The sequence below is a fragment of the Motacilla alba genome, chromosome 4 (genome assembly GCF_015832195.1).
Source record: "Motacilla alba alba isolate MOTALB_02 chromosome 4, Motacilla_alba_V1.0_pri, whole genome shotgun sequence".
Taxonomy (NCBI): domain Eukaryota; kingdom Metazoa; phylum Chordata; class Aves; order Passeriformes; family Motacillidae; genus Motacilla; species Motacilla alba.
The window spans coordinates 7,286,404-7,306,750 of NC_052019.1; the positions used below are offsets into that span (position 1 = coordinate 7,286,404).

A 20,347-nucleotide genomic window follows, 5' to 3' on the forward strand; every position below is an offset into this window, starting at 1 on the left:
AACACTTCAATCTCCTTCTGCAAACATGAATCACTCACTTTACTGGATATTAATGTAGGATTTTCCAAGAGAATTGAAGATATGGCATATTCCTTACAAGAGGGCATGAAAACCTAAGCCAGAGGGGGAGTGCAGTGAAATGTGAAGGTCTGTGTAAGAATAAAACAAAGTACACAGAAATAAACAGTTTATGGTATTCAGAGCTGCCCAATTTCTTTACCTTTCCTAAATAAAGGCGGAAATCAGAATATTAAAGATGCAACAGTGGAAGGAGCAAGCCACAAATAAGGACAGACATTAAGAACAGGCATGGATAAATTAATAATCTGAATTTTCTGAACTTAAAAAGCAATGGCACTGGAAACTTTGCTTTCAGAATTAGTCTTTTGATTTTCTAGCACTAATATTTCTCAAATTAATAGAGACTGAAGCAATAACCAACAAGTACATATTCAGAACTCAACTAGCAAACAACCCAGTTCAGTAATGAAAAAAAGCCCAAAGCAAAAAAATCAACACCAAAACAAAACCAAGAAAATAAAACACATCAAACCAAAACACACTTTTCATCCCCTTCTGCCTCTAAAGCTTCACCTGACCACAGCTATTCAAGATCTTCCTTCAGATATAAGATATAAGAGCCCTTGCTTCAAACTAAAATAAATAAATCATTTAGTGCTGATAAATACTGATTTGAGAGAATTCCTTGCTAAGAAGCCTTCTACAACTTTAGCAGGTGTTTGTGTAAACCTCTCAGGACACCAGAGCATTGGCAGAAATGTCTGCAGCCCCAAAACTTTCACCTTTGAGCAGTTGTGGCACCAATAGACCACCTTCAGATCTATCATAAATCATATCTGCCCCATGTTAAGTTCTCCATAAGCAGTATTATTTAACTGCTGACCTGGTTTTGAGCAACCACTTGGTAAGTAGAGCTTTTCAGGAAGATTTGAGAACATCAAAATATTTGCAGTGAAGCTTAAAACAAAAATCCTTAAAAGCGCTTGTTTTCAACAGAGGTCTTTCATAAACTGACTTGGAAGTGAATTTGAAATCACAGAAAAAGTATTTTTGGAAACAATAAGGAGCCATCAAGATAGATGAAAGGAAGGTCTTACTGAACTTTCCCTAATGGTAGCCCTGATCTTCACTGAGCTCTATGCAGATAAAGGACATCTTGCATGACACTTCAAAACAAGCCTTCTGTAGTATTAGCTCATGACATTTTGCACAGCAGTAATTTTGCTTAAGACCACAAAGTAAATTTCAAAGCATATACATCTGCTAGGATTTGGGGCACACAGAGAGGGTAAGATAAGAAGACTTCTAACAATAAAATGGGTAAGCAAGCTGACATTCTAAAAAGCCCTGATATTCCTTGGAAACTTAATTCAATTTTTACTTCAAATGTTTCCAGTACTTGACTCATTTTCTAACAGATGCTTTCATTAAAGTTTAGTGTGTTTGGAAATTGATGCATTTCCAAGCTATAGTTTGTGCCTTTGATAAAAAACACAGTAGTATCTTAATAGGAGGATTCTACTGAAATAGCTGGAAATAAAGCATCAGGTCTTGACACTGCAGAAGAAACTACTCATCAAGAAATCACCACTTCAAAATAGTCTTACAGGAAAAAGTAGTCAAGACTGGCTAAATATTAGTGCCATATAAAATTCTTCAGCAACTCTAAACAGCCAAAAAACTTCCTATAGACATGGGCTGTAACAGGTTTCCTCCATACACACTGCTATATGGATTACTTAAAAGGTGTAAGATCTGAGCAACTGAAGCTATTCAGTAGCCTGAAATATTGCATCTCACCTCCAGAGCTTGAAGAATGCAAGCATTGAGCCTAGCCAAAAAAAGGGGCAGGTTTTCAATTTTACATCAAGAAACCTGCATTAGACCACACAGGCAGTTGAAAGGCAAATCCAATAATACTTCTGGTCTAGATTAGCAAACTAATCCCAACAGTGATTAACACAGAGAAACAGGTAAGATCTGATCAGCTAACTAGTAAACTTGCATCTTAGCCAAAACTTAGAACACTGTCTAGTCATATCTAGAACAGAAGTGGTTACCAACATTATCAGTAACTAAACAGATTGCTTTACCCCCACAGCTCCACCAAAAATGCATTTTTAAAGAATACAAAAAATGTATTTAAATAAAAAATACAAAAATGTATTTTTAAAGAGGAAAATCCTTTAAGATATAAGGAAGTTGTTTCAAAAAAGTACAAGGGAAGGACAGTTGTCATCACAGAGACCTTTAGCTAGTGGATATAAATCAGTTAGCATCAGATAGTTCCAGTATCTGTCTTACTGGTGTTTTGATGTAAAACCTACCAATACTGGGGTACCAGAAACAGCATGTTTTAGCCAACACTGTGTCCTATTCAGCTTTTCTTTTGTGGAGTGCATCACACAGAGGGACACTGGTGCACAAGTATGTCCCTTCCTTACAATTTTACTGCTACTTCTGCAAACTGCCTCCTCACCACTAGTCATAACAGAACTAGCACACAAGCCTCCCAAGCCCTCTACTGAAGGCAGTAGGGTTATATTCACAAGCACAAAGCGTTCTCTGACCATACTATTAGATTCAGTTTTACTTTTTTAACTGTAGCACTCAACTCTGTTGGCCAAGAAACTCCAAAGAAGTGAGTTCTGTTATACATTTGTATTACATACAAAGTATAGGAATGAACTGAAGTTTTCTAGTTCTTGAATCAGCACCTCTACTCTAATGAGGAGGGAAGTAGAATTCTAAATAAAATTTGGAGTAAAACATCTCTCCATAGAGCTAGAGCAGCTGTAGTTGCCATGTTAGAATACTGTCTCTTTCCAACTGCTTATTTGCAGGTTCTTTAGTTAATCCATTTATACAGGGGTTTGCTTGCTCTTATTTAGCTTCACAGAATTAGTCAAATCAAGGGAAGGCTTAATCAAATAGATTTGCAGTAAGATTACTCAGAAATAATTGCATTGGGAAACACAGTGGTATCAACTTTTTGCTACCATGTCTACTCCATTCCCCGTGGCTTCCTTGCTTTTCAAAAAGCAAGCCATTTTTTCTGTGGCCTCTGCTTTTAAGCATCTTTTCAGAGCTCTCAGCATTCTGTATCAAGTAGAATGCACTTCAAGAACTGGGTTTCACAGGCAGAACCTAAAAGTTGCTTTAGGGAATGGTGCAAGCAACACGCTCTCCTGCCAGAGGTGATGGACACAGGGCACAAGCAAATCTGCAACAACTACAAATTAGTGCTGCTGATCCTAAAACAGCCTTTCTGCAAGAGCTCCCTTTCCCACACTGAGCAAAGCAAAATCTCACCCGTGTCATTTTAAAAAAGTCTAAGGATGGCCTGTTCCATCGCACATCCTCCTCCCGTCTGCGCTTCAGCCGGCTTTTCTTTTCGTTCAGCACGCAGGGCTGCGAGCGGCACCTGAGCAGGCCCTGCCGCCGGCTGAGCTCGGGTGTGGAGGTGGGAGTGCTGCTGGCTGAAGGCAAGAGACACCCCGTCTCGGTGATGTGCTCCTGGGAGAGGGACAGGCGGCGCCTTGGGTTAAAGTCACAAGGGCCTCCGGAATTCCAGCGGGCGCTGGAGCTCGTGCTGCCCTCGCTGCTGTCCACAAACCCGCTGCTGGCAGAGGAAGGTCTGGGTACCGGAGAGGTGTTGAAGCTGGTGATGGTGAAGACGTTGTTTAGGGACAGGATGTTTTGTGGCAGGCTGATGCTTGTGCTTCTCTGCAAGGTGGCACTTCCGTGGCTGTTGCAGCGCTGCAAGGTAGCGCTGCCGCCGCTGTTACAGCGTCTCTTTGACACAGGAGTCCAAACCTTGGAGCTGCCGGGCTTCCAGGGAGAGCGGCAGCGAGCCAGCTCGTCCGGCTCCGACAGCGAGCGGCAGTGGCGCTTGGTGGGCGGCGCCAGCGGCTGGCCCGAGTTCTCGTTCAGGTTCAACTCGCTTATCCATCCCGACACCATGGACGTGCTGGAGGGCTCCTGCTGCCACGGCAGGCTGCCATTGCTGGCAGCGCCGGTGCTGAACGGGCACACTGGGAAAGGGTAAGCTGAATTCCTGGTTGTGTCAGGCTGGATTGGGTAACCCCCATTTAAAGCTTTCCAAGGACTGTCTTCTGAAAGCAAGAAAAGATACAGGTGAGAGATGAAAGGGGAAAGAACGATTTGTGTTAAACCTAGTTTAATGCAAAGCCATCAAAATCATCTTTAGTAGGATGAGCCATAAATACTCAGTTCCTAATCAAAATTTCACACTATAAAAAAAAGTAGAAAATTCAAAAACACAAAGACCAAGTATTTAATCGGGAACCAATCCAGGCATTCCAATATACATGTACCTTGTTCATACTTTTTCCTTTACACTAAACAACTAAAATTTTTTTTTTTTTCAGTGAGCAACAGGACAGTTTCCTAGTGCACAGCACACACCACAATTAAACCATAGAATAGTGAACAACCTCAGGTACAGCCAGAACAGATTAACAACATGAGAAGCCATCAGAGAACTTTTATTTTTTTATGCAAGAGCAAGATAATCACTTCAGACTGCTGTTCTTCATTTAGTTCTTATGCTTCTCTATTAAAAACACCTTATTAAAGAAAACTTTCAAAGGGTGTTCACATTCTCTGCTCTGTAAAGCTTTACTTTAAATTAGAAACACTATAAAGTTAAATCAGACTGAAGACTGTTGCTTCCCCCCTTATACTATGACTGTAAGAAAAAAACCCCAAATCTTAATTTAATGCATAAAGTATCCCTTAATAACCTCCTGCAAGTCTTACTGTGAATGCAGACACAGTGCACAACTTCTCATCTGAAGTGGCAATGCTGGGTTAAAAGCAGTCTGCCAGTGCAGCCTCTCACTCTTTTGTGAAGCGTTTCTTTGAGAACATTCTGCACATTTTACAGCTGTTCCTCCACATTATACAATGAAGTGTAAGAAGAACTACAGCAGACTTTGGATTTGCAAATTGAAAAGCAGCAAAACTGTTGGCCAGCTAACAGTGCTTCATGCTTGGTTAGAAAATTTGCTAATTTAAACCAATTAGCCAAATAAGTTTCACTTATCCTGGCTTTAAAGAAAGAATATTTAAAATACCCATTTTTTCCCATACACCTATTTTAAGAACCTAGATAGAGCCTAAACTCTGAATACTAGTATATTCTTATGGTTGACTTTCTAAACTAAGTTTTAGAGTAATAAACAGCTAAAAGACTTGCTGAGTAGCTTTAAAAGTTGCAAACCCAAATAGTTGTACATGTTCCATGCCCAAAGTATGTCATGGATTATCCTGTTTATTTGGATCTTATTTAAAGAACACCCTATTGTCTCAAAATCATTTAACTGTGCAGACAGCTGGCCTATTCAAACATGTTTTATTAGAATTCCTCTGTCCTTCCTCCTCCATTCTTTCAGATGGGTACAACCACATACTGTGCTTTGCCTTAAGCATGCAAGCTCTTCAAGGCAGGGACCATCCATAATTCAATGCAAGTAAAAGAGCCAACACAATGGGGTCCAGCTAATGTATGAAACTCTTACCATCTACTGTAGGACAATTTCCTAGCTGAAACTCACCTGATTTTTTTAAAAGTCTTAGGAAGCTTTCTTCAAGGCTAGGAGACTTATTTAAAAGCTTAATGTAAAAAAAGAAGTCTAGAATCTGTGTTTTGTTTACATGAATCACCTAATAATTTAGTCTGGAAAACAGCTCTAAGATCAGAGTTCAACCATTAACTTAAATCCACCAAGTCCACCACTACACCATGTCCCAAGTGCCACATCCACATGTATTTTAAATACCTGCAGGGATGGTGACTCGACCATTGCCCTGGGCAGCTAGTTCCCATATATGACAACCCCTCCAGTGAAGAAATTTTTCCTAACATCCAATCTAGGCCTCCCCTTGGGCAATTTGAGGCCATTTCCTCTTCTCCTGTCACCTGCTATTCAGGAGAAGCCTTTCCCTCATGCACAAGATAGGTCACCTTGTCAGAGAAGGAGACTGAGTTGGTCAAGCAGGACCTGCCTTTCATAAAGCCTGCAGCTCCCAGATCCTCCTCCAGGCCCTTGGGATAGATGAGTGTCACATTTGGTGGTCCCAGTCACCTGGGACCTCCCCAGGGGACCAGGACTGCTGGTAAATGCCAGAGTGGCTCAGTGAGTCCATCCGTGACTCCCTCAGTCCCTCCTGGATGGATCCCATCCAGCCCCACAGACCTGTGTGGGTCTCAGTGATGTAGCAGATCTCTGACCATTTCCCCTTGGATTATGGGGGCTTCATTCTGCTCCCCATCCCTGTCTCCCACCTCAAGGGGCCGAGTACCCAGGGAACAACTGTTAAAGACTGTGGCAAAGAAGGCATTAACTATCTCAGCTTACATCATCCTTTGTCCCTATATCCTCCTTGCATCCAGTAAAGGATGGACGTTCTCCTTAGCCCTCCTTTTGCTGCTGATGCATTTATAGAAACATTTTTAACTGTGTTTTATGGCAGTAGCCAGATTAACTTCTTGCTGAAGTCCAGCCCTTCTAACTGTCTCCCTGCATAACCTGACAACATCCTTACAGTCCTCCCGAGTTGCCTTCCCCTCCCTCCAAAGGTCACCTCTCCTGGTTTTTTTTTCTTAGCCTTGAGCTCCAGCCAAAGCTCTCTGTTCAATCAGGCCAATCATCTTCCCCACTGGCTCATCTTTCAACAGCACCTTTAACATTTCCTTCTTAAAGCACATCCAGCCTTCCTGGACTCCTCTGTCATTCAGGACTGCCTCCCAAGGGATTCTGCCAACCAGCCTCCTACACAGGCTGAAGCCTGCCCTCCAGAAGTTCCAGGTGGCAGTTCTCCTAATCCCTGCCTCCTCCTTTCTCCAAGGATCAAACACCCCAGGCAGCCTCTGATCACAACACCACCAGTCCTTCCCTGCTAAAACCAGCAGGGTCTCTCCCCTGGCTGAGCTCACTCAGCAGCTGCATCAGGGAGTTTTCTTCCACAAAGTCCAGGAACCTCCTGGACTGCTTCCTCTCTGCTGTATTGTATTTCCAGCAGACATCTGGTAAGTTGAAGTCCCCCGTGACAACAAGGACCAGCAATTGTGAGGCTTCTCCCAGCTGCTTACAGAGTATTTTGTCTGCCTCTCTTCACCCTAGTTGGGCGGCCCATAACAGACTCCCACCAGGATACCTGCCTAGTTGGTAATGCTATTCACACAAAGCACCATTTGAAACTTCTCACAAACCAAGATTCACGTTTTATGAGGAATCCCACTGAGCAAATAAAAGTCCTCCTTGCTCAGAGAAAACATAACATGCAAAATTTCAACTCCCCGCCTTAATAAGGCAGTATAAAGTTCACATATCAATAACTGGAACTCTTCTTTTTGCAAGATGAAACTTATTCTAATAGGGCCAAGGGGGAATAAAAGCAAATAACACTTCTATGAGGGCACTGGACTTCAACTTCTGGTTTGCATCATGCTGGATGGTCTGTGTGGCAAAGAATATAAGGTGTACAAAGATTTCTACTAGCTGAGGAATCTGAAGATGTTTAACATGAAAAACAGCATTAGTGTGCTTCTGCACACCAAGGCAGATATTTAACAAAAAAATGTGTTACACGGGCTTTTTACTATGCAAAGCAGATCACAAGTACAAAACTAACAACCAGCTATTCCCAGTATTGTTCAAAGACCAGCTTAAACCAGCAGGCTCTACAGCAGCATGCTCCATCCCCCTCACCTTATTTACAAAAGAAAGGCTGCTTGCTATACCAATTACCTCAGTAAAACACAGCTAAGGTTTCTGAAGAACTTACCATTGATTTCGAAAGGGAACAAGCTGCCACTTTTGTTCAGCTTCTCAGATGAGTACTGAAATCAATCAGAAAAAAAAAGTTTTAACTGTGGAAAGAGTCAGCATTCACTTCGAGAAAACTGCATGCAGTTTTTAGTTTTCCTGTATGCGCAGTTAAAAATGCCTTTAAAAGATAGGGTTTTCCAATATAACTTGAAGAAATTCCTGAACAGCTGATATTTATAAATAAGCCTCTGGCACCTAATTATTTGGAATGTTTTCTGATATATTGCTAAGTATCAAACTGTTTCAAGAGTTACAACATTAGCCCATGCGAATAAACTGGAAAATTAAGAGTGATAATTCATCCTTAATGAAAGAGCTTTGATCCAATTCTCATTTCAGCAGAGAGGAAATTACAATCTGGCAGTTGGGTTTCCATTTTCAATCTTAAGGCTAGAAGGCAAAACACTTCATCTTCAACTAAGGGACAGGAATAGCTTTATCTAAATTAAATATACAAGGTCTTGAAGTTGACCACCATGAACAGTGTTGCAATCAGGCTTTATTAGTATTTTACATTTTCTTACAATCAATGCAGTGAATTTTTTGTTTTACTTCTTCAAAATAGAAAAGCCATTGAAAAATATCTTCCCTATCATAAAAACATCTTTAGCAGACTGACTGCTTTTTAAAATCTCTCAACATAACAGCCATGCTTAAAACAAGGTCTGTGGGTAAAGGCCTTCAATTGAGCCTCATCAGTAGCATCTACACAGTAAGACAAGTTTGTAACAAATTTACCTAAAAAAATATTACTACAAAGGCGTTCTTAATGGTCTAGATTTCTCAGACAAAGCACAGACCTTGCAAATCCAGCATGCTATAAAGGAGCTATAAATAAGAGGCTCATAGCTCCATCAAGCCAAGGGTCATTATTCACTCCCCCACCACCACCTCAGGATGGAGAGGAAGATTGCTTTAAAAAACAGCAACACACTTTATGTGAACATTGTTCTTTGTGTATAGCTAAAGAAGATAGCATTGTACATACACTTCCTTTCCAGATACAAAGTCAATTTTTAAACAAACATCCTTGGGCTACAAAGCTTTTTCTTTTTTTTTTTCTGTACAGCAGCACATAGTGCTAGTGACAACTTTATATCCTTGAGCCCCACAGAGACAAACACTGAGCTGTGGTAATATTCCCTTGGTGTTATTGTGTCACAGGTAGGAAATAACAGAACAGATTAAAGGATAGGACAGCAATGAGATTTTTAATCTTATTTTTTATCAGCATCTGCATATGACACAAACCATTTCATTTTTACTTGGTAAATGCATCTGTAGATGCATTTATAACTTCCTTTTAAAGAAGCTATTCTGAGTAAAGAGCAGAACCCCAAGTTTAAACCTCCATTGAATCTGCTGTAATTAGTCCAATTCAAACCATTTGAAGTCTGCAACTTGCCAGTTCCACAGAATTCACATTTAAAAAGCCAGTACCCATAATTTACTTTATTCAGGTACCAGCTTCATGTGAAACACAGGAGCACATTAAGGTAACAGTAGCTACATTTCAGCTGTCCCTGAAGGGGAAATGGACAAATTAGAGACATAAAGATAAGGTCTTCCAACAAATTCTTCCTTTCCATTATTTCCCAAATAAAAGGCAAGATCAATGTATTCAACTATCAGAGAGAAGCTACAGAAAATGTGTTTTCTTATCAAAATACCATATCAAAAAGTCTTACAGCTGATTTATCCTGAGCCAGATGAAAAGAGTAATAAGATGCGTTAATATGGGCATAATAGTTAGGGATGTTTAAAAGACTATTTATTCACAGAGGCCAAGATATTCAATGTCCATAATGAAAAGGACCTCAAGGACAATCTATATGGCAGTTGATACTTAGTTTCTACAGTTTTCAGCCAAATGCATCTTTAAAAAGGTTCTCTTCATGAGTGTCCAAGTTATTTGATTACCTGTACTTTTACCACCTTAAACAGCCTTGTCCATTAGTTAGAGACTAAACAACTTCATCTTTGACAACTGCAGAGCACTGAAACCATTTGTCAGGGGGACCATGAAAAAAGCAGGGTCACATACACATAGACTATCTGTCCTGGAGAACTGCAATGTTCTCCATCTCAGAGAGTAACCTTGTCCTTCCAGCTATTTCTGACCAGGTTCTGGAGAAGTTAGTGCTCAGTTCCATGACAAAGCAGACACATCTCCTCTGCAACTTGGGATCTTTTACATAGAATCCTGCAAAGTCACAAAAAAATTCTTTGCTAATTCTTTGGAGATTCAGACCAAAAACTGCAAGAACATGACATGTGACATCACATGCCAAAAGGGAGAGTGAGCTGCACTATTTCCAGCAAAAGCTCAAGGCACTGAAATAAGGGTTGAGTGACTAAGAGGACAGTAAGTAACAAATCTCCTTCACAATACATGCTTGGCTTTCTATAACTGAAACAAAAATACTTGGAAACAGTGTCCGCTGGTGTATTTTAACAATGTCTGAAAGCCCAAACTTGAGAAGACCCTGTCAGGCTGTAAATTCTTTATAGGAGGGAGGATTTTTTTTTTTATCTATACAGCACATGGCACAAGTCCCACTAGATATTACTGTAACAGGGCACCAAACCAGTTTATCAGCTCTCCTGGGCTGGCCACACTCTATCCTCCCCCACTCATTCCCTTTGTGCTAGGAGCTACCTGAAGCTTCCTCAATTAATACTTTATTTTGTGATTATAAGCTTGAAAAGAGCTCGCAATTGCTAAGAACCTTGACAGGGAAGTCGGCTACTCTCTGTGTGAAGGTAATTTTCCTTAGAATAAGGCCAAATTATTCAACAAGGTCACTTTCCTGAAGAGGAAACGCATCCATCTTGCAACTACTGCTTTTTGAATAGATGTTAAAACATCCACCAAGATCTCATGCTTCTGGAGAATTGATTAGGGAAATAATGGCATATTTTAAGATAGACACATAAAACAATGAAACTACAAGTTTCACCTGAGGTTAAAATTGTTTGCTTCATGCCAAGAAGTGGAACTACTTTGAAATGCTTGTTCATAATTAGAATCTCTTTTGTGCAGCTGGACAGTGTGTCCAAAAGGAAAGGAAACATTTAGGACAGTGCTGCAAGTTTCAGCTGGTTTTCTGAATCTTAACAGCTGCTCTTTCATTAAAATACTCACTCAAAAAGACACCTAAGCTGAACTGAGTAAGTGGAAGAGCTGTGCAAGTAAGGCTGAAAATGAATTATAATTTACATCACTAATTTTAAGTGGTCTTTGCTAGCAGAAGCCAACTGTAACAAAAATAATTCTGGCTATTCTTCTATACTCCAATGTACTGCATTAAGGACTTCACAGCCTGTGCTATCCCTCCTCATTATACTCAGAATGACAACTTCATCTTCATACTTTTAAAATTAATGGCTTTAATTTCAAGGTTGTTTTTTTTTTCCAGCTTCCAAGTATATTTGAGTTCCTCCAATTTATCAGCATCCTTTCCAAACCACAGGGAAGCCATTGTTTATCATTCAAATACTAATTTAACCACCACCATACAGATGTGACTCAGTCTGAATAGGCCATGCCTATTCTCCACCAAATATCCTCCAAATATGACTGGATATGAAATAGTAAGGAGGAATATTCTGACCTTCTCTCAGCATGCAAAGAAGTGATTAAGTCAAGTAGTCTGACCAGTGGCTTTTCCTCTGAGGAAGAGAATCTAATTCTACATCTTTCAACATAAATAAGCCTCAAAAATTAAAAATAACAAAACTCCACATGCCTGGAAGGGATTTTACAGTAAAACTTGTTTCTCTCACAAATCCTTGACAGGCAGTGCTCATGTTTCCCTCTCAATACCACACCTTGAAGCCTTACAGCTCACATACTGTTACTTCACAAACCAACATGGGATTCTATACAGCAATATAAAAAAGGTACAAGTTTAGTCAGAATACAGAAAAATCCAAGACTTTTGAGTTCCATGAAGGTTCTGAGAGTTCAAGGGACTGGAGACCAACTATTTGATTTAGTGCTGCTGTCAACCCATGAAAGCCACAATGTGCTCACACTTCTCACCTCTTTTGTGAGGTACAGTTGAACAACCAGGGACACTACCTTGTGAGCTACAGAACTCAAACTAGAGGAGAAGAGAAAAGCTTGGGAAAACCTTCCTGCTTGTACAGCAAATCACTCAGTCATTTTCCTGAAGGCAGGTGCAGGACAAGGCTGTACAACACCACTGAGCATGCACTGGCTGAATTACACCAGCTTGGAAAATTAGCATGCCATTTAACAGAGCAGTAAAAAGCTGCAGCCAGTATTTTACAACATAAAGGAGAGGTACTTGGTCACCACACAGCTTACACAAATGAAAAAGTGTACTATGTCCTATACATGTTGTCTTTGTGCCCAGTTCGGCTGCACAGTACATAGCTTTGAAAGAGCCATTCTTTCTTCTTTTATAACCCTCATTCATGAGCTGTATAACAGAATAGCTTTTCCCCAGCTATTTTATCTACTTGTCCCCAGACACTTGTGCAGATGCACAGCAAAAGGTATCACAAAACTGATAAGGTTTAACTACATTAACCCAGGCAAGAAAAGTTGGTCTTAATCCTCAATCAGCTCACAATGAGGTTCACCACATGGTGTCACAGAATTTTGTGCCAGCACAAGTAACAAAAGGTGTAGCCAAGATCACTTCAGAATTGCTCCAAACTGCTGCTGCTATTAGAAGAAACTACAGCATTAACCTGAACTTCTTGCCAAAAAGCCTAAATGTGCTAGCAGTGATACCAGACTATCACCAGCAGTCTTTTTCTCTCAGTGACATTTAGCAATTGGCTTCACCAGTGGAAAAAGCATACTTTTTATCATTTTAGATTCACATTTTAGTCAGGAAGTCATAACTTGCTTCTATGAATCTTTTTTAGTAGGGAGCAACCTACTTGCACACTTTTATTCACACTTGCTTCTCTATTTCCACACCTCACTATGCAATTTCCACACTTTTTCAGGGTGCCACTGTGTACAAACAGAACCTGTGCCTGTCCTTGGAACCTATTTTCTGTAAGAACTAAAGCACTTACAAAACCAATTACTTGACAGATAAAAGGAGGAGAGGAACAGGAGAAGGCTGAGGACGAAACAACTGATGAGACATCATGTGCCATTTTCCGCTCTACTTGCTCTTTTTCATGCTTTATTGTAAGTCCAGATAAGGAGAGGAATAAAAAACAACCAACCTACAACACATTACAGCATGCCAACACACTCCTGTACAGACTCCACACGGTGTAAAAGCAGTAACATGCCCTTCTCTGCTATTAGAGGTCGGTGGTCTAAAACTTTCAGTGACTATTGGTAAAAAGACTGGAAATTACAAGGTGCTGCTACATGTTTGTCACTAAACACTGCTACTGGCAAAGTCATTACTGGCCCCCAATTAGGTCCCAGAGTTTAGTTACAAATGATGACTTTGCCAGTTCACAGATACAGCAGATTCTCCTACAAACTGAATGGCCCAAATGCTTCATCAAACCAGACCAAAAAAATGCAAGCTAAGTATGCACTTCTCCTGAGAGCTAACATCATTTCAACACCTTAAATCTGCCTTTCAAGAATAGCACATATTTAAGGGGAATGTGAAATAAAAGTAAAATCAATTATTGGAAGAATTCTAAATGGACCTGCTACAGTTTTGAAAATAAAACTGTTTGATTAATGTCTACTGTAACATATCCTTACTGGACAAGGAACTGCATACATGAGAACTGCAGGTGCTTGTGCATAAATTTCACCACATTCAAGGTATACTTCACCTGCTTTGTGCTCTTGAAATCAATAAGGAAGCAGTTCAGTTGTTTGAGTTACAGCACAGAATTTAAAAGTAACTGACATACTTCAGGTCCAATATTTGATTATTTAAAAAAGTAACAAGACTAGAGTTGAACAGCACCTTGACATTTAGTCAAGTTCTTTTTTGTCCCACTGGAACAAAAAAGTTTAACCTACAGAAGGGTGCCACTGTAATTAAAGTCAGTAAAACAAAATTAGTGCATTCCATCTGGAACATGGTTTCAGGGTTCTCAGGTAGGCACCTAGAAGTGACAAGAGATTGTTCTGCATTACTCACTCTGGAGTAGGTATTTCATTCATAAGAGAGATGTGAAGAGAAGATTCTTTCATGCCTGAATTGTATGTTTGAATCACACAATGTACCCAGAGATTTAACCAGCAAAGAATAACACCATAAACCACCAAGTTTTTCAGAGCACCAGGCATCTGAGACACTGAAAAAGCCAGGCTCCACTCTACTAGCACCAACAACAGTCTGGTAGTAACCTGACTTTTAGTTTAACTGTATTTACTTGATGATCTGCCTTCCTTCTGCCCAGTGCTCATAGTTACCTACATGGCAGTGAAGGATTTTTATAAGTAAATACTCTTGTCAGATATAAAGCTATCAAACACCTGGTCTGTATGGGAAGAAAACTTCAACCCATAAAAATATGTGTGCATTTTGCTAGTAAAAAAGGAATCCTGAGAAGCTTGGACAATCCTTTTCAGTCATTAGAACACTATTTCATGAAGAGAACTGGCTTTTTGCTATTTAAAATCAAGTAGCAAGGTTAAAAAGACCATTAAAGTAAAAGAGCATCACTTCAAAAATGGACTAAACACTGAAGATCCACTTTTCCTTCCCATTACAACTCTCACCCAACCTTGCAAACCAAACCTAACATAAATAGCTGAATTCTGGCTGATCTGCATTCTTGAATTTGTTATGCAGTTGTGAGTTACTTGGCATTTCACATGTATTTCATATTGTTTTGGTAGATCCTTACCAGATTAATATTGTATGTTTTACAGGTCAGATCATCCAAGCTCTGGTTCTGCAGCTTTTCTGTTATTAGTGTTACCATGGTAGTTGTTCCTTTTCCACTGCTCACACAAATGTTGGAGGCTCTTCAGTCTCTTCTTTCAATACTCATGAGCCATTTCTGTTTTGGTCTAGAATCTTGAGATTTATGCTTCCATCTTACTGCCAAAGTTTATTTCCAAATGCTGTCAGTGTATCATGTCTGGTTTCCTGTAAAATTGGAACAGAAAAAAGGAAAAAATCAGAAAAATTCTTACATATATAATAATTAGTAGTGTAATAACACAACTCTTATTTGGACTATTCCCTCATGCAAATATATCACTTTGTGACCAATGCTGATGGCCTGGCATCGCAGATTACATATCTCTACTCATGAAAGTATACTCCTATTTGAGATTTCACTGATTAAAATTTCAGAAAGGAGATGAGACCCATTAATGGTGCAGATCAGAGTATACTATTTGGCTGTTTCCTGCTACTGAACTGCTTCTCCCTAGGAGTTGAATTCAAGGCAGAGGGAAAGCTTTCCCTCATTTAAACTACTGAAGCCTAGGCCAGGTATATTGGAACAGCACATGACACAGGCACTTACCCACCAAACTGCTCTGCATGTTTAACACTACTTGGCATGTTAAAGCATTCAGTATTTGCACTGTATTTGCACTGAATGCACTGTATTTTTTCATCACTAATCCCCTCTTAAAAAGAAAAGTGAAGCAGTTGGTAACAAACATTATACCCACTTCCTAAACCCTCAGCTACTTTTAATATCTTGCCCTGTGTTTTTTTCAGCTTTTTCTTTAAAGGTTACATAATTGTTACCTGTCAGCAAACACCAGATCTGGTAACCAGGACAGATTCCCATACACACAAAAGTATCACAGATAACAGCTTTGATATCTTTATTCTGTGAGCAATCATCTAAATCAAAAGCACTAGGTTCAGCAGCTACCCCTTTATCTTAAAAACCCTCCACATATTTTCTCTCTAGTGACCTGCATTAACCATTCTTGATGATTTAAGTTGACCAAGCATGTTCAGGGACCACTTATGGAATATAAAGTGGGAAGAGATCATCTTAGAGGTATTCAAACATGTGGCTTTGGGAAGGAATATTGATGCTACTAGGACTGTAAGTTTAACTTATATTTTCTAGTTTTAACATCTGCAGTTTAAAAAAAAGGCAGAAAATTATTTTCAAATAATGTTTCCATAAAATATTGCCTCTTCTCCACTACTAATTAGCTGTTTAAATAACCAGCAGTAGCAAGGAAAAAAAGCAACTTGAGGCTATGAGTCAAGTTAAACCCACTTAAAACTAATGTATTAATATTAGTAATGGTGATGATAGACTACCTTTTAAACCTGTTGCCTTTAAGTACATCCTCAAATATGATTTGCATATGCTAACCATGCACTATTTCACCTTCACAGCAGTCTGTTACACACCAGCCTCCCTCAGCCTAAAAGCTATCCCATAAATAACTTCTGCCAAACTTTTGGCATTGTTCTTGTATTTTTTTGTTTTCCTCTAAGATAGAATGCTTCAAAATGCTCTTCCACCACAAATAATGACTATCCAGATAGCTGGAAATTCAACTGGTCTGCTTTCACTTCATGCGCCCTATCTTTCAGGAAAGCACACAACTTGAAATATTTACATCTTGTTCTGACATTACATCAGGTCAAATATTAAAAAACCCTCAAGTTCACACACTCACTGGTAGAGGTGGCCCATACACCGTTCAATGTGAGCAGCCAAAGCAAAGGGTGGCTCATGAAACACTGAAGCCAAGTTTGAGGGCAGCCATGTGAACACAGCTGTATCTAGAGCAGCCCAATCCAACACTGCTGTGCCCCTTTTGAACCTGGTGGAGTTGAAAGTAAATCAGGAAATCCAGAATAGGAGTCACAAGAAAGGCTGATTGGAGGTCAGATGTTTTTCCTCTACAGGTTGAAAACATCCTGAAAAGCTTCATAACTGGTGCAAAGACTTTCAGACCCATGTTAAGGATGAATGTTTGCACTAGTAAGAGGCTACTACTAAGAAGCAGCTGAAAAGTTCAGCACAGGTTTAGTTACTTCTATTTGGAAGGGTCATAGAAGAATTTCTGGATTTTTTTATTTCCCTCAAGCAAAAAAATCAAAATCCAATCAAGCTACCAAAGATGGGAGAAAAACTAATCTGTAATCAGTTAATTATATTTTGCTTAGTACTTCAAATCTTTAAATGTTTCAGTGCAATTTTAAGTCAGCTTAATCCAAGCTAAAATAAGGAGAGACTAGACAGAATGACAGTAGACTTTAGTTAATGAACCAATTGAATCCAAGGATAAAGGGAAAGCAAATGAAATCACAGAAGCAAAGCACTTTCAGAATCATGCTGAACTGTAGTTATCCACATTCATAAATCCTACCAGCTACTGAATTAATGGGCACTGCAACCATTCAGGCCCTTTCTGACAGCATGGGACCCAATCAGCTCTGAAACACAGGCAATGTGGAAAACCCTCCCAAAAAGTTTCATTTTAGCAGCTCACACTTACAATAATAATTTTTCAAATGGAGACACACTCCATTGATAAAGTTTTATTTTTAAGTATGAGGCAGGGATGAAAAAGTGCTGTTAGCCCAAAAAGCTTTCATCTTTCTGCTCCCACTTTCTCCTGCTCCCCATCACAAGTAAATTCCATTTCTCAAGATGAAGCACAACCCTGACAGCAGGGGTTGTAGTTCAGATCAGAAGCACACTTCACAAGTGAATTCCCTTCTCACCCTTCTTAAATGTGCTTGATCACTACATTTGGTATTAACTGTTTTACACCAGAAATCTGTTCTCACTGGGCACTCCTTGTTAGGGATGACACAACAAATGTTTCAAGTGGTCAAAATGTCACCAACACACTCCCACCACTGAAATGTCACCATCACACTCCCACCACGAAAGCCATTCTAGGTTGCAGTTTGATGTACCTCAGCTGCCATCACAACTGCCAACACATGCTCTTCTCTGGCTATTTGTGGCCCACAGCAGTGTGCCAGCACAAGTGTTTCTGCTCATCACAGAAAACTAGATCAAGGAATTTTTATAGCTGGATGAAACCAAAACACTTCCTTTTGTTTCTGGGAAATGTTGTTTTCCAGCTGGATCAGCTCCCCAGCGTGGTTTGCCATGAACTGGACACAAATGCTTGCTGGGAGCATTGTGGGATGCTGACACTGCCTGTCCCAAGTACCTGTCCAGCCACAGAGCCAGAAAGAAAAGAAATTCCCAGCACAAGAAAGCCAGTTGACATCAGCATTTCCTACACTGAGCCATGAAGATTCTTCTTTAATTAGAAATCAGATACCTCCTTCTGAAGCATGGTTTGAACATGTTTTGCTCCCATCTTCCTTTCCCAATTTGTACTCCTTTGACTGGTCAAAACTTACCAGCTCAAAGGGATCTGAAATCCTCCCTGCAGCCTCAGCACCTTCACTCAGTGACCAAACTCCTGGTTTACTCTGGTTAAGTTACATATACTCTACAAGGAATTCTTTCCCTCATCTTTGCTAATTAATATTGGCTGCCAGGAGACAAGAGAGTCTTCACAATTACTTGACTCAGCTGTGGTCATTTTAAATCTTTGTTATTATGTATTTATAAGCTTTTTGTCCCTCAGTACCTCCTAGAGGGAAGCTCCTCACTTAATTTTCCTATTTTTGAGGGTTTAGTTTATTTATTTCAAGACTCTCTGCTATGTTATGTATTTAATGGATCCACAGAGAGAATAGAGCAAGCTGTTTACTTTATGTACTTTTTCCACCATGCTGTTTTTCTAGAGCTAGTTAAAGGCAACCAACTTTATTTTTCAGTCTCTCCTTATCATTCTCTTTATGCTTACCAGGCTGAATCCCTCTCAAACTGCTCAGCACTTCACACTAATTGGATTTTCAGTAATATGAACCATTTGACCATCCTTGTTAGGGCAACGAGGATGCTGCTGAATTTACATGCTTTCAGCTGCCTCATGGCAGAGATCTTGGCACAATCCAGTCCTGCCCCAGCCTCCAGAGAGCCTGAAAGCACAGCCCACAGGTGCCACACCTCTGCTGTCACCACGTCTCCACAGGCAGCAGCAGAGCCAGGGGCTGCCAGTTCAAACAGGAACATCCTCCAAGCCTTGAGCTGATAACAATAGGCCTTGGAGCTCCAAGTTGGATGGAGTCCTACAAGGTTATGGCCATCTTTCCCTGAGCACCCCATCCTTTGTGGAGCCTGATTAGGTAGGATAGTGAGCAAGCTGAGACCTCCAAGATAAACACACACAACAAAAGATGTTACTCAGTCTCTGTCTGGGGAGAGACTTAATCTTCCTACATGATCTCCTTGAGCTGGGGGGCAGAGGTGAGAGGTGGGGAGGAAGAGAAACTACTTTTTTGTTGTTGTTGAAAGGTAGACTAATCAAAAGGAATAAATGGAATATAAAAATCAAATTCCAAACGCCAAACACAAGCCAAAGCTAACATTCCTCAAAGCTGGAGAATGAGATGTGATGGAATCAGTATCACCACTGTCTCTGATTTAAAGTTCTTTTCTATTCATTCTGAAGGCTGAGAAAGGTAAAGATTCATTATTATATCTCTATAGTACTATTAAAGGAGAGAGGGGTTATTTCTCTAAAGTTTAGCTACAAGTAGTAATGACTTGTAAAATCTCTGCCAAAATTAACAGTGGAGATAGAACAGAAGAGCTCATGTCACAAATTCTGTATCTTCTCAGTGACATCACTAGTGTCTTTTTTGGGGAAGACTACTAAAAATACAGATTATCCAACCTCCCAGTCAATTTAAGGATGTCAGAAACTCATTCAGTTTGACAAGCTACTTTCAAATAGATGAAGAGTCCTGATGAAGAACACAAAGCCAACACCAAAAAAAAAATCTCTCCTTGGCTCTAAGAAAGTAAGGCAGCCAGACTCATTCCCAGCCCACTCCTCCTCCTCTGCATCCTGCAGGACAAAATGTTCCAGCAACAGCTCATCTCAATGGGAAAATTTACATTTGTTTGAAACACTCCTAACAATTTCTTCTCTGTTTCTGGAAGTTCTATCTTGGATAAAGAAGAGATCACAAGATTTTTAGATGACTTCCCCATAACACAGATGTAGGTGTTTCTTGGTGATCACTGTTCCATTCTTTTTCTGCCTATGGCATTAAAATGACCTGTGAGAACACAGAGGGTTGCTCCCTCTGTTACTTCACATTATTTCCTGTTCTTTGCTCTGAGTGCTACATGGAACTTTTATCACCAACAATCCCACACATGCACTTAGCTTGCTCCCAGCAGAAGAAAAGGATTAGCGGGAGTCAAAATTCCAGTTCGGATAAGCAGGTCCTTTAAAATATTATCTCTGCTTCAGCAAGCCAAAGGAGCTAATCACTGCAGCAGTACTAACTCCACATCGAGATGATTTTGCTCCTAGACTCTAGATGAAAGGTGATGTGATTTTTCTGCCTCCTGGCACTTTCTGCAGCATCCAAGAAGCATTTGAAAATTGAACCACCACATAAAACTGATCAAGTTTTAACAGAGCATCATCTGTCCCATCCCACTTATGCTTGAAGCAAAACTAA

At 40.0% G+C, this 20,347-nt stretch overlaps 1 protein-coding gene across 4 annotated transcripts in view; it reads right to left on the reverse strand.

Annotated features, from left to right (window-relative positions):
* FAM53A (family with sequence similarity 53 member A) overlaps positions 1–20,347 on the reverse strand; it is a 70,267-nt gene that overhangs the window by 34,672 nt on the left and 15,248 nt on the right. For 2 of the 4 annotated variants that reach the window (XM_038134459.1, XM_038134460.1), the window contains exons 2-4: positions 14,694–14,938; positions 7,834–7,888; positions 3,334–4,136 (exon numbers count right to left, since the gene is read on the reverse strand). In XM_038134459.1, coding sequence (XP_037990387.1) covers positions 3,334–4,136; positions 7,834–7,888; positions 14,694–14,771 — 936 coding nt within the window. In that variant the 5' untranslated portion in view covers positions 14,772–14,938. Of the gene's footprint in view, positions 1–1,742; positions 4,137–7,833; positions 7,889–14,693; positions 14,939–16,452; positions 16,475–20,347 lie in introns of those variants that run through there. The other 2 variants (XM_038134461.1, XM_038134462.1) reach the window with 2 other exon arrangements.